The 14,918-nt window shown below is 35.8% G+C and overlaps 1 protein-coding gene across 1 annotated transcript in view; it reads left to right on the top strand.

Moving 5' to 3' along the window:
* MEGF9 (multiple EGF like domains 9) overlaps window positions 1–14,918 on the top strand; it is a 115,012-nt gene that overhangs the window by 42,211 nt on the left and 57,883 nt on the right. Inside the window, exon 2 of the mRNA XM_024252791.3 lies at window positions 13,006–13,207. Within this exon, the coding sequence (XP_024108559.3) occupies window positions 13,006–13,207 (202 nt within the window). The remainder of the gene's footprint in view (window positions 1–13,005; window positions 13,208–14,918) is intronic.

The following is a 14,918-nucleotide window of genomic DNA, read 5'->3' as shown; positions in this document are numbered from 1 at the left end:
TTGTTTGTTTGTCTATTTTTCTGTAGAGATGGGGTCTCACTATGTTGCCTAGGCTGGTCTTGAACTCCTGGATTCATGTAATCCTCCCACCTTGGCCTTCCAAAGTGCTGGGATTTTATACGTGTCCAGCTACTACCCCTGGCCCAGTTTTGTTTCTTTTTTGATCTGAAGACCATTTCTTTCTTTTCCTTGCCTTATTCCACTATCTAGGACTTCTAATATGATTTTGAACAGGAGTGGCAAGAGAGGACATTCTTGCCTTGTTCCTGATCTTGGGAGAAAGTAATTAGTCTCTCACTATGAAGTATAATGTTAAATGTAGTTTCTTCATAGATACCCTTTATTAGGCTGAGAAAGTTTCCTTCTATTCATAGTTTTCTGGGCACTTCTCCCATGAATGGATGTTAATTTTTTAAAATCTTTTTTTGCATCAATTGAGATGAGATGGCATTTTTCTTTAGTCTGCTAACAGGATGGATTGCACTGATTAATTTTCAAGTGTTGAACCAGTATTTCTGGGATAAATCTCACTTAATCTTTTTATATATTGCTGGGTTCAATTTGTTGTTTATATATTACTGGTTATTTTGTTGAGAGGCTTTTGATCCAAGATGTTCACAAGGAATATTGTTTTGTAGTTTTCTTGTAATGTTTTTATCTGGTTTTGATATCAAAATAATGCTGTCCTTATAGAATTAATTGGAAAAGATTCCTACCTCTTCTGTTATCTGGAAGACATTTTATAGAATTTATGTTATTTCTTATTAAAATGCTTAGTAGAATTCTCCAGTGACGCCATCTGGGCCTGGAGATTTCTCTTTTGGAAGGTTTTAAACTATAAATTCTATTTCTTTAATAGACCATTTTATTTCTTTTATTTCTTATTTTATTTCATTTTATTTCTTTTATTTCATTTTATTTCTTTTATTTCTTTTATATCTATTTCTTTTATAGGACCATTTAGGTAATCTGAATTAGGTTTTGATAGCTTGGTTTCCAAGAGATTGGTCCATTTCATCAAAGTTGTTGAATTTATGTGCATAGAGTTGGGTTTAATATTCCCTGTAGTGATGTCTTCTCCTTCATTCTTCATATTAGTGTCTGAAAACAATAACAATGATTTATTTCTCATTCTGCTGGTTCTTCTCCTGGTCTCTCTTGGGCTTACTCTGGCTGTGTTGGTAGATTGGCTACAGCTGGAGGATCTAAAATGGCCTCACCCATATGTTTGGGGCCTTGACGGGGATGACTGGAGTAGCTGAGACTTGTTTCTCCCTGGATTCATTGGGAACCAAAATGATCTGCCATGTGGAAGTGGAAGCATAAGGAGAGGACTTGATCATAGTAAAATCCTCAATAAATGCTCATGGATTTATCCAATGACATGGAGACCAAAGAAAGAGTTTCAAAAAGGAAGGGGTATCAGTATGTCACATGCTGCAAAATGGTTAAGCAGAATACGGCCTGAGAAGGCTATTGTTTTGTTTTGGGTTAGTAACTTTTGAGAAAGCATTTTTAGTAGAGTTTAGAAAAGATTGCAGAGCATTAAGAAGAAAACGTGGTGAAGAAAAGGAGGCAGTCTGTATTTTTGTTTGAGAAATTTTATTTAGAAAATAAATGCTAGTTAAATGGAACAGGAGACTAAACAGAGAATTGTGAGAAACCCAATGCATATTTGAAGGTAAATTCTGTAAAAAGTGAAAGCTTGAAAAGGCTCAAGGAGGGGGACAATGGGAGTGGGCAGAGTAGAGTCCTGGAAAGAGCTCTGGGAGAGGATGCGATAAAGAGCACAGTTGGAGGGATTGTTTGGTCTTGGAAGGAGCTGGCTAGCCTGAAACTGGAGGGAAGGTTAAGTTGGTGGGAAAAAGGAGGAAGAGAGAAAAAGAAAGAAGGTCTCAGTTTCCATGAAGTTGCAACCATTTGCTGGTTGTACAGTGGGATGGAAGACTTAAAGAGAAGCTTGGAATAGCCAGAGCCGGCAATGGATATGGAAACAATAAGATAAATCTAAGGATTTAGAAGCAGTTCTAGGGACTTAGTGAAAGTAAAACCTTTAACAGACCAAGTCTTTATATTGTAACTTTCTCTAACAATGCTCTAGGAACACGGTAGAGGATACATAGTGGAAGGTACAAAGAACTTTTAGAGGCCGGGCACGGTGGCTCATGTAATCCCAGCACTTTAGGAGGCTGAGGTGGGCGGATCATTTGAGGTCAGGAGTTTGAGACCAGCCTGACCAACATGGTGAAACCCCGTCTCTACTAAAAATACAAAAATTAGCCGGGCATAGTGGCATATGCCTGTAGTCCCAGCTACTCGGGAGGCTGAGACAGGAGAATCCCTTGAATCCAGGAAGTGGAGGTTGCAGTGAGCTGAGAGTGTGCCATGGCACTCTAGCCTGGGTGACAGAGTGAGATTTAGAGAATAAGGGTGTTTAGAATGCTAATGAGGAAAGTATTTGAGTACATGATCCTGTATAGTAAATATTTTTCTATAATCTAGACTAGACTTCTCTCTTTCTTCTACCTTTTTTATGACTTCAGGAAACTTGTTGAATTATTCCAATTCTGGATTAAAAGAAGGTCCCTTCTGCCAGAAAATTGTAAAAAGCTGTAGTTTAACCAACTCTAATTCCTAATCTTCCCCAATCCCTTATTTTAGAGCATTTATTGTCATATCTCTTTCCTGATATCAATTTCTGAGAGCATTTTCTACATTTCAAGAAAAGTAGGACATCTGGGGAGATAAAACAGTAAATATCCTATTCTGATACTGTCACATTTTTATCTCGTTTCATCCTCAGAAATAACCATATTAAATGTATTTGCTGTCCTTTTGCCTTATGTATTTTGAGACTATGGTATTAGATATATATCTAATTTAGAACTACATATTTTTAATGAATTGTACTTTTTTTTATATAGTGACCAGACCTCTTGTCCGCTTATATTGCTTTTTTTTTTTTTTTTTGCCTAAACATCTATTTTGTCTTATATTAATTAATGTAGCTATCTATACTAGTTTTCTTTTGGTTAGTATTTATGTGTTTCATCTTTTTCCATTCAGTTACTTTTAACCTTTATGTATAATCCTGTTTTATGTCTTTTGTAACCTGTTTGTAGCTGGATTTGGTGGGTTTTCATTGAATCTTGAAGGTCTTTGTCTTTTAAATTGACCAGCTCTAATTTTATTTTATAAAATGGAATCTGATTTGAACAGACATTTATAGCTATTTGTTGATCACTACTGTGCTAAGCCACTATAAGAAATGTGGAGAAATATGAGAAAATTTGCCATAATTGAGCAATTTAAAACCTATGATTTTCCCTTAAAACATAGTATATACATTCAAAATTTTCAGAGGAAATTGCCTTCTGATTTACTTATTCGGATTATTAGATACACCAGTGGCTCAATTAAAAAAAGGTTTTTATAAACTAAAAACAATATACATGGCCATATATAATTTGACCTTTAATTATTTTTCATGATAGATGAAAAGAATTAGCCACATTTTGTACATGGAGACACTGAAACTCAGAGCAGTTAGACTCACTAACGGTACTAGAGCTGGCTAATTAGCAGCAAAGTTTGATTTTAAAGTGTTCTGGGTCTGTCTGATTGTTGGCTTCTTAGAGTGAAAAGACATGGACTTTGGAGTTACTCATTTTGGGCTTTAATCTCTTCTTTGGTAGTGATTAGTTGTATGATTTGTTTCATTTATCTGACACTCAGATTCCTTGCTTGAGGTACCTGCATCACAGGATTATGGTGAACACTAAAGGAGGCCGTTTGTGTCCAGTTTCTTTTGTGATGTCTGATATATGTGTAGTATATGCTTATAGCTGGTAATATCATCATTGTTCTTAGTAGTAAAAACTAGCCTTTACAACCTTTTCCAGAACTTGTCATCTTGTCTCATTAATTAGATGAATTATCTCCGAATTGTGGAAAACTGGCAGTGAGCCAGAGACAAGCACTAACAACATGATTTTTAAATGTGAGACAGAAAATTTTCTACAAAACCTGGGTTATGTTGCCCCATTTATTTCATATGTCTACCATAAAGTTGAAGAAATGTTTTGCTCTAGTAAATTGTGACTGAGAATTTTAATTGATGCATTTTTATTTTCAAGCAGAGCTTAAAGCTTTTCTTTAAAAGTAGTGGCTTTAATACTACACATCTCTACAAAGTCTAGTTTAAAGAAATTCATCAGCTTTAATATTAAGTTTCCCAAGTTTTCAAAGATTTGTGGCAATACCTTGGCATAACATAAATGTGTAATGTAATTTGAGTATTAATGTTACTCTAGAGTAAGACTCTGCAAACGAAAACTCTTTTGTTTATAATTCCTTTTCCCTAGAATGAGGCTTTTCTGAGATTCCTTTTCTTCAGACCTAAAGCATAAAATATGGTCCAATAAAAAGTACATTTTGAAATACACCATATACTTAGGAAATCAGGCCTATAGTCAAGATAATATAGTTTTGTTGGTTTTTTTGTTTGTTTGTTTGTTTTGAGACAGGGTCTTGCTTTGTCACCCAGGCTGGAGTGCAGTGGCACGATCTCGTCTCACTGCAACTTCTGCCTCCTGGGTTCAAGGGATTCTCCTGCCTCAGCCTCCAGAGTAGATGGGATTACAGGCACGTGCCACCATGCCTGACTAATTTTTGTATTTTAGTGGAGATGGGGTTTTACCATATTGGCCAGGTTGGTCTTGAACTCCTGACCTCCAGTGATCTGCCCACCTCGGCCTCCCAAACTGCTGGGATTACAGGTGTGAGCCACCACACCCAGCCAGTTTGTTGGTTTTTTTAAAGAATCGTATGATGTACATGAAGAGGTTTGAATTGTGTATTCCTACTCTTGATTTTGACAGTATTTTTCCTTTTCTTTTCAATTCGAAAATCAGGAATGATGTAATTTTTGTGGATCCAGTCCTAGGCTTGTGAAAATGGGTGAAGTTCTTTGTTGGATGGATTAGATAGATTGAAAGTTATATTTACATGCATTTTCCTGGTCTTTGTTTAAACAGAGTAGGGTTTTTAATGATGACTCTCAAAAGGAAACAAACAATTGCATATGAAAAAAGGATAGTAATCCTATACATCTTTATCTTTCATTTTTTTCCTCTTCTCCCTCATTGTACATGGGAGCAGTTGCAGCCTAAGACTTAAGTTGGAGCCAAAGGGAAAAGAAAAGATTGTACTCCTTTTAGTGAAATAGCATTTTAAATACTAAAATGTTCCACAACTCCTTATGCAATAATCAGCTGAAGCATTAATAACTTCCTGCTATCTTAAATATAACAGTCACTTTGAAAAAGCCTCAATCATTAGTTGGGTCCCCTGTGGACATTAGTGCCACAGTTCAGTTGAAATAGTTGCTTGTGGGACACCAAGGCATCCTTCCAGCAACATTTTAAAAATTGAATCTAGTAAGACCTCATTGCTTAAAAAATTTTTTTGCATATTTTAAAATTTATATCCAATGAAATTTACTCATTTGATGTACAGTAGTTCTATTAGTTTTGATATGTGCATAATCAAGATGCAAAATGGTTTTATTACCCCCTCAAAATTCCCCTGTATTGCTCCTTTGTAGTCAGCCCTTCCCTCCTGCCCCCAGCTCCTGGCAAACCCCTGATCTGTTCTCTGCCCCTGGCTCCTTTCAATTAGCATAATGCATTTAAGATTCATCCATGTTCTTGGATGTCAGTGGTTTATTCCTTTTTATTGATGAATGGTATTCCATTATGAGAATGTACCATAGTGTATCCATTCACTAGTTGAAGGACATTTGGGTGATTTCCAGGTTTTGGTGATTATTAATATCACTTATCATAAATATTTCTGTACAAGTTTTTGTGTGATTATAACTTTTCATTTCCCTCAGATAAATACCTAGGGGTGGAATTGCTGGGTCATATAGTAAAGGTATAATGAACTTTATAAGAAACTGTCAAACTGTTTTCCAAAGTGTCTCTACTATTTTGTACTTACACCAGTAATTTTTGAAAGTCCTGCATGCTTGCCAGCAATTAGTATTGTCAGTTTTTTTGTTTGTGTATTTTAGCCATTCAAATAGATGGATACTCATTGACTTTCAAAGTACAGTTTTGCTTTTGACTTCCATTGAGTGGATGTTCGTATAATGTTTGCATTGTGTGTGCTGAGAATAGAACTATTTCCATCTACTTTTGCAAGTCAGACTGTAGTTCCAACTGTCTAAAACTATGATATATCTTTTGGACTTAGAACTTGAATGGCCAGTGCTCTGATAAATATTGTAAGTTTAGGAATAGCTTAATACAGGTTTTTTGTATTCTTAATAGATAACAGTATTTGAAGATATTAAAAAGCAGGAATATACTGCCTAAAGCAATTTATTGATTTAATGCAATCCCTATCAAAATATCAAAGATATTCTTCACAGAAATAAAAAAAAAATCCCTAAAATTCATATGGAATCACGGAAGACAAAGCAATCCTGAGCAAAAAGAACAAAGCTGGAGGCATCACACTACCTGACTTCAAAATATACTACAAAACTATAGTAACCAAAACAACATGGCACAGGTATAAAAACAGACACATAAGTCAGTGGAACAGAACAGAGAATCCGGAAATAAATCCATGTATTTATAGCCAATTGATTTTCAATAAAGGTGCCCAGAACACACATTGGGGGAAAGGATATATTCTTCAATAAATGATGCTGGGAAAACTGGATATCTATATGCAGAAGAATAAAACTAGACTTCCCATCTTTCATCTTATAAAAAAATTAAAATGGATTAAAGACTTAAAAGTAAGATCTGAAACTATAAAACTGCTAGAAGAAAACACAAGGGAACTGCTTTAGAATATTGGTACTGTACAGCCATGAAAAATAATGAAATCCTGCTATTTGTGGAAACACACATGAAGCTGGAGGTTATTATGCCAAGTAAAATAAGGCACAGAACGATAAATACTGCATGTTCTCACTCATATGTGGGAGATAAAAAAAAAATTCGAGCTCATGAAAGTAAAGAGTAGAATTGGAACTGGGCGTGGTGGCTCACGCCTGTAATCCCAGCACTTTGGGAGGCTGAGGCAGGCGGATCATGAGGTCAGGAGTTCAAGACCAGCCTTAACAACATGGTGAAACACTGTCTCTACTAAAAATACAAAAATTAGCCGGGTGTGGTGGTGTGCACCTGTAATCCCAGCTACTTGGGAGGCTGAGGCAGGAGAATCGCTTGAACCTTGGAGGCAGAGGTTGCAGTGAGCCGAGATTGTGCCACCACACTCCAGCCTAGGCTACAGAGTGAGACTCCGTCTCAAAAAAAAAAAAAAAAAAAAAGAGTAGAATTGGAGGTATTAGAAGCTATGAAGGGTAGGTGAAAAGGAAGGATGGGAAGAGATTGGTTAATGGATACAAAATTATAGCTGGATAGTACTAAATGAGTACTGGTGTTCTGTAGCACAATAGGGTAAATATAGTTAACTGTAATTTACTTTATATTTTCAAAAAGCTAGAAGAGAGAATTTTGAATGTTCATAGTACAATGAAATGATCAATGTTTGAGGTAATGGATATGCTATTTAGTCTGATCATTACACATTGTATGCATGTATTGAAATATCATTCCACATTGCATAAATAGGTATTATTATTGCGCGTCAACTAACAATAAAAGGAGTGAAATTGTTGTTGAATGAATGAAAAGGAGTCAGAAATTGAGTTTTGCAAAGGTATTTATGCAGTTTTGCAAAAGGCTGTAGATTGAATTTCAGGCTGTCTTCCTGAACCAGATTCCGGTGAGTGCTCTCTATTAGTTATAGCCACCAGTAGTCTTCTAGTATCTATGCTTAAGTGCAATAATTTTGTAGATAGAATTTCAGGCTGTCTTTGTAAACCAGATTCCTGTGAGTGCTCTGTATTAGTTATAGCTACAAGTAGTCTTCTAGTATCTATGCTTAAATGCAATAATTTTGTAATCATATTAGTTTACCAACAGTATTGTTGTCAGGGTAACATTTTTTTGTTCTAGGAGATTTCCGTCATGATTGAGGACATGGTTTTTTTTTATTTTGCTATGCAAATTTTTCATTTATTGTTTTTGTGGTTTTTTATCTGCAAAGGTTTAACACACAATTGTACCAAACTGCTTGAGCATTACAGTTAATTTTAGCACTTAGAAATGACTTCAAAAAGAGACACAGAGAGGACACATTCATTAGGACATACAATCACAATTAGTGTTTTCCAAAAACTCCCATCATTAATGCAAACAAGCTGAATACCAGAATACACCAAATATTCTCTATGAGATGGTTAAAAATTGGATGAAGAGAGAGCCTACCAGGTATATGAAAGGCCTAGAAAAGGTCTTCAGTATGTTCAAGTAGATAATCTCTTACCAGGCAAAATGTTTGTGCACAAAGGGAGGGAAGGTGGGGGTAGGTGGCAGGGGAACTTATGGGACTTGTAAACAAAATACTCTCTTTTTTTTAGAGCTAAAAAATTTTCATCTCTTGGCTTTTGGAATGTTTGAAAAAGTGCAGGATTTGATTTTCTCTGGGACTTTATGTGACTATTTTCAAATACTTAAAGAAGTTTGGCAAAGATTTTAGTTTCTTATTCTTCTTCAGTGTGAAAATCACTATATTTTATTGTTCTTCAGAAGCCAGACAATAAAAAGAAATAATGTTGCCAAGATTTTGCTCTCTCTGAGAACATTTACATTACCCTTCTCTAATTATTTCTCTATAGAGTTTTCCAAAGAATTAAAGGGCTGAAAGGAAACCTGCTACTCATATGATAAAGAGTTTATTCCATATTTGCTTTTAGGCAATTGAATGAGCTGTTCAGCATCTTATTCATACTTGTCTGCAATTAGCTTTAGGTGTCCTCTTCATATTGTTTCATTCCCATTAACATCCACACTGGTGACTTGCCGTTAATCATGTTGCAGACTCCTTTGTGCTGCTCTGGTGTCTAAGATTCTAACTCATTAAAAAGTCAGCACTTCCTCTTGTCTTTGGTCCTTCTCATTGCTTCTATCAATTGAAACTTCCTTCCTTCTTTTTCATATTGCCACCTTTTTACTAAGGAGATTGCATTATTTCTGCATTAACTCCTATCTGGTTCCGCACAAATGTCTAGACGTGTGAAGGGTCTGAGATTTTACTCTACTTAAAAGCTAACAAATTTTCCTGGTACAATTTAATGAATACCCAGAGTGTTTTACATTTATTACTGTTGCTTATACTATTCATTTAACTTGCATCATTTCATTTAAGGTCAGTCACTGGGACGGGCCTTAAGTTCTGAGTTACAAACAGAAAAGATGCCCATGCTCCCTGGCACTTGGTTTACTTTGTATTCTCTTCCTTTCCTTTGGTTTTTTTGGGGAGAAGTATTAACATTATAGTGCCTTTTTGTCTTAATGTGTCAGCCCCCTTCTTATCCCTGAGGTGGTCTCCTGCTGAAACATTTGCCATTCACCCTGCTACTGTTAAACTAATTAGTACCAAGGATATATAATAAATAAATGCTTATTTTTCATCTTCTCTGAAGCCACATCCTAAATCCTTCTGTTTTTACCAATGTATTTTAAGGCACACATATTGTTAATGAGTGGAGCCTAGTATAAGTAGAATATTGTCTTATTCTCTACCTAGATGAACCACAACATGGATTTCTGTGTAACAGGACACTAATTCTGTTTCTCAGACATTATTCAAAGCTGCTATAGTACTAAACCCATTGTCAGGCTTTTAGATCTTATCCGCAGGGTATAACGAAGCTATAGCCTGTGAATCTAACATCTGAATTGCATTTATTATTTTATCTGATAACACTTTCTACTTTTTTCCAGCTGTTGTATTAATTATTGCAGTACTCCAAAGCACTTCCAGCTTAAGTATTGCGACTGAGTGGTATAGCTACTATTATTATGCCCTGTTTACAGGAGAAAAAATGAAGGCACACAGAGCTTAATTAACTTGCCTAAGGTTATAAAGTTAGTGAGAGAGCTGGATTTAATCTTAGCCGTCTACGTCTACAATCTGCGCTCATAACTCTTTGCTTTACTGCCTCTTCAAATTATTGTCATTTGAGAGGTTTAGGTAGTAGATATTGTTATGGATTCATAATAGGGGCAGTACAGTTAGAGTTTGTGGAGAAGTGAGTTTCAGCTGATTCTTAAAATAGAGAATAGGTTTGAATATGTGAAAAAGAGCATTCCAAGATGCACAGAATAAGCAAAGGTTCAGAGACAGGACTAACCAGAGTATGTTCAGGGAATAATGAAGATATTAGACTGACTATAGAAATAATAAATAACCAGTGAACTTGGTTAGTATTGAAAGTTTATCCATTAGAACTTCACTGGAAAAAATATTGAGTGTTTATATCTGAGTTCTTAAATTCAATTGGATTCTTTTGAAAATACTGCTAATCTTACCCATTGGGAACATTGACTCAGTTTTCAGATGGAAATATATTAGTAAAGAAATAATGAAATAAAATTCATAGTTTTTATTATAGAAAAATTTTGTTTAGTATTTTCATTTTTTCTTGAGCTAGTTCTACTGACACCAACATGCTTTGATTAGTTTAACTTGTGATAAAATAGGTCCAGCAGGAGAAGTTGGATGTAAGTTGAATTTCTGCCCGATTTCAGAAGAAAAATGTTAAGTGTTCTGGTCATTTCTGGTGGAGTGAAGGTCTTGTCATGAAGTTGTCATTGGCAGGTTTACAGACCACTGAACGTGGCTTTGTTATTTACAAAAACCACAACACACATACGCAGAAAGTAGATATCATGTGAAAACATGTAACTCTGTTAAAGAAATGTCATGTTTATGTAGCCTAGTGAAAATAAGAATCTTGATTGTAATGGGAAGCTGGTTCCTTTCCTAAGCTTGAGGCTGAAGAAATCTGAACTTTCCTTTGGGTTTTGTGAACCACCCAAGTTTGAAATAGACATAAAATAAACAAATAAGCTGCCAATATTTATTTATTTATTTTATTTTAATTATTTTTTTTGAGACAGGTCTCACTCTGTCACCCAGGTGGGGGTGCAGTGGCAAGATCTTGGCTCACTGTAACCTCAGCCTCCCAGGCTCAAGCGATCCTCCCACCTCAGCCTCCCGAGTAGCCAGGACTACAGGTGCACACCAGCACTACAGGCACATGCCAGGATGCCCGGCTACTTTTTGTATTTTTTTTTTTTGTAGAGATGTGGTTTCACTATGTTGCCCAGGCTGGTCTCAAATTCCTGAGCTCAAGTGATCTGCCCACCTCGGCCTCCCAAAGTGCTAGGATTACAGGCATGAGCCACTGCGCCTGGCCTATTTATTTGTTATTTGTTATCTTTACAAACTAGAAGAGCTGTGAAGAGCAGGGAAATAAAGTAACACCAAAGGTTAGGAACTGCAGAACTGTGGGAGGTATAGAGTTGGCCAAGTGGGAATTTCTTTGAGAAATCTTTTGTTTTGACTTGTGTGGATAAATAAGCTGCTTGTGATTACGTAAAGAATTTTGAAGCTTAATTTCCTTTTCTAGAATGGAGAAGCAAACTCCTTTACAACTCTCTATTTAAGACTCTGGATTTGTAGTTGTCTAGTAGCTTTTTGAAGTAATAAAAAATAATATCAAAGATTATTTTTTCCGAGCTAAACTGTGTTGGTACAGTGCCATTTTATATAGTGCCTTACCTATTTAGAACTGTAATTTGTACCATAGATTTCTCAGGACCCTTTAAGGGTAGGATCATAGCTATTTTGGAATGGGACCTATTCCTAGGATACATGTGTTAGTACAAAGTCCTCTGTTACTACTGTTGTCAAGCTGTGTTGTAAACACTTTCCTTTTGATAAAATGAATAGAGGCAGTAGCAAAAAATGAATCCTAACTGACCTTTAAATGAGTCTTTGCATTAGAAGGCTAAAACTAAGGGTTTCTCGATATTTTTATCCAAAGAACTGTCTGACTGCGAAGAATAGTGGACAGGGGTGTGGTGGGGAGGAAGTGGGGATGGTTAATGGGTACAAAAAAAATAGAAAGAATGAATAAGACCTAGTATTTGATAGCACAACAGAGTGACTGTGGTCAATAATTTAGTAATTTATGGACAGTAATTGTACATGTTAAAATAACTAAAGGAGTATAATTGGATTGTTTGTTACACAAAGGATAAATGCTTAAGGTGATGGACACACCTTTTACCCTGATATGATTATTACACATTGCATGCCTGTGTCAGAATACCTCAGGTACCCCATAAATACACACACCTTATACACCTATGTACTCACAACAATTAAAAATTAAAATATTTCTTTTGAAAAGTGAAAAAAGTGAAACCAACAAGCAAACAACAAAGAACTGTTTGAAATATACTTAAAAGAAATGTTTATTTTCCAAATATTTTAATTTGGGAAAGACATTCAAATTGGGATTGGTTTTAACTCACAGATCAGGATGAACCTGTAAACTTTCTCCTCTGGTTTTATTGTTCATCATTTCCTTACTTTAAAGTTTCTGTTCTTCATTAATTTCTTCCTGGGCAGAACACATTAGCTTATGATTCTAGCTATGGCACAATCTAGTATGACCTTGAATAGGTTACCAAAGTTAATCATCTGAGCCTTAGGCTTTTGCTGCTATACAATGGGATTATTTATTATTTAACGTGTTGTCATTTCCAACATGTGCCCTTAGTGCCATGTAGATAAGCCTGCCTTTGGTGGCTTCTTATTCAGAAAAACTAATAATACACACACACACATAGACACTCACACACACACACTACGTAATTTATATACTCTATATGTTTCCTGATTTAAGTAAACTAAACGGCATAGAAAGTAAATTTGAACTAGAGTTAATTTTATCTATCCTTACAAAGTTGTCATGAAAATTTATTAAGAAAAATAAAATAGAGTTCATTTTATTAAGAGGGCATTAAATCTTAGTTGGTAATGTCTCTTTCCTTCTTTGCTTTGCAGAGTATGTATGTAACTGCTCTGTGGTTGGAAGCCTGGATGTGAATCGCTGCAACCAGACCATAGGGCAGTGTGAGTGTCGGCCAGGTTATCAGGGGCTTCACTGTGAAACCTGCAAAGAGGGCTTTTACCTAAATTACACTTCTGGGCTCTGTCAGCCATGTGACTGTAGTCCACATGGAGCTCTCGGCATACTGTGCAACAGGTAAGCAACAGAGGGTGGAACTGAAGTTTATTTTATTTTAGCAAGGGAAAAAAAAAGGCTCCTACTCTCAAGGACCATACTGGTTTAAACAAAGGGGGTTGAGGGTCATAGATTTACTAAATATTTTATATACTTTTATTCCCTTACTTTATATGTTATATTTAATGTCAGGATTTAAAAACTTCTAATTTACTGATTTAGTTCTTCAAAAGCACTAGAGTCGCCAATTTTTCTCTGGGATAATTTCTGTAAATTTCATGGGAAAAAATTTTTGAAGAAGAAATCTGCTTTCTGGAAGGGCTTTCAGGCATGAAACCTGCTAGGAGGTTTAGAAATGTTCTTATGTTTATTAATATACCATTGGAGTTTGAGGAAATTTGTTCTTTGGTTTATTTTTCTCTCTAATCAAAATTCTACATTTGTTTCTTTGGACATCTAAAGCTTAACCTGGGGATACCCTAATTTATTTAACTAGTGGTAAGTAGACTGGTTTTACTCTATTTACCAGTACATTTTTGAGACCAAAAGTAGATTAAGCAGGAATTATCTTTAAAATATTATGTTATTTGGAGGTGATTTAATCTAGTGGAATAATGTACTGTTATCTAAGCATTTGCCTTGTACTGCACTGAAAGTAATTATTCTTTGACCTTATGTGAGGCACTTGGCTTTTTGTGGACCCCAAGTCAAAAAACTGAAGAGACAGTATTAATTAATGAAAAAAATCATGACAGGTTATACTCAGTGTAACCTGGGTATAACCCAAGATCTACTGCCACTTACGAGCTGTGTTCCTTGGGCAAGTAATTTTGTTTCACTGAGCTTGTTTCTTCTCAAGGTTGTTGTGAAGATTAAATGAGTTGATATATATAAAATGCCTAGCACATGTCACTCAATAAATTCTGGTTGGTTTTAATTTCAAAGGAATATTATGGGCTGAAATGAGAGAACATGTTTTAAGAACTTTTAGCTTCTTGACAAAGAAGTGCTTTATACTTTAGCAATAAATATTTTAAATGCTTTATAAATGATATTATACTGTTATGGAATATTGTATCATATTGTAGTTTATTAAAAATGTAGGAGAGGCTGGGCGTGGTGGCCACGCCTGTAATCCTAACACTTCGGGAGGCCAAAGCGGGTGGATCACTTGAGGCCAGGAGTTCCAGATGAGCCTGGCCAGCACAGTGAAACCCCGTCTCTACTAAAAATACAAACAAATTAGCTGGGCGTGGTGGCGCACGCCTGTAGTCCCAGCTACTCGGGAGGCTGAGGCAGGAGAATCGGTTGAACCCGGGAGGTGGAGGTTGCAGTGAGCTGAGATCGCGCCACTGCACTCCAGCCTGGCGACAGAGGGAGACTGTCTCAAAAAAAAAAAGTAGAAGAGAACTTCATTAAGAAGTTTATAATTTCAAATGCAGCAATAATCAATGCTTCTGATGCTTAGTATTTTAAAATAGTTATTTGTCTTAATTTTCACAGCAACTCCTTATATATAGGTTACTAGGTCACAAAGATAGTAAGTGCCAGAGAAAGAATTCCAAATTAGGTCTTTCAATTCCAAGTCCAGTGTCTTTACCACCATAGCATACCATAGCATATAGATTCTATAATGAGAAAACTGATAATCACTCCATTCTTTGAGATTGAGAATAGAGTGGTAGCTTAACGCTGTTCCCGCCACTCCCCCCAAAACATGCTCATACAAGTT

This window comes from Pongo abelii, chromosome 13 (assembly GCF_028885655.2).
Source record: "Pongo abelii isolate AG06213 chromosome 13, NHGRI_mPonAbe1-v2.0_pri, whole genome shotgun sequence".
Taxonomy (NCBI): Eukaryota; Metazoa; Chordata; class Mammalia; order Primates; family Hominidae; genus Pongo; species Pongo abelii.
Note: the sequence above shows the minus strand (reverse complement) of the source record. Positions and strands in the feature narration are given on the sequence as shown.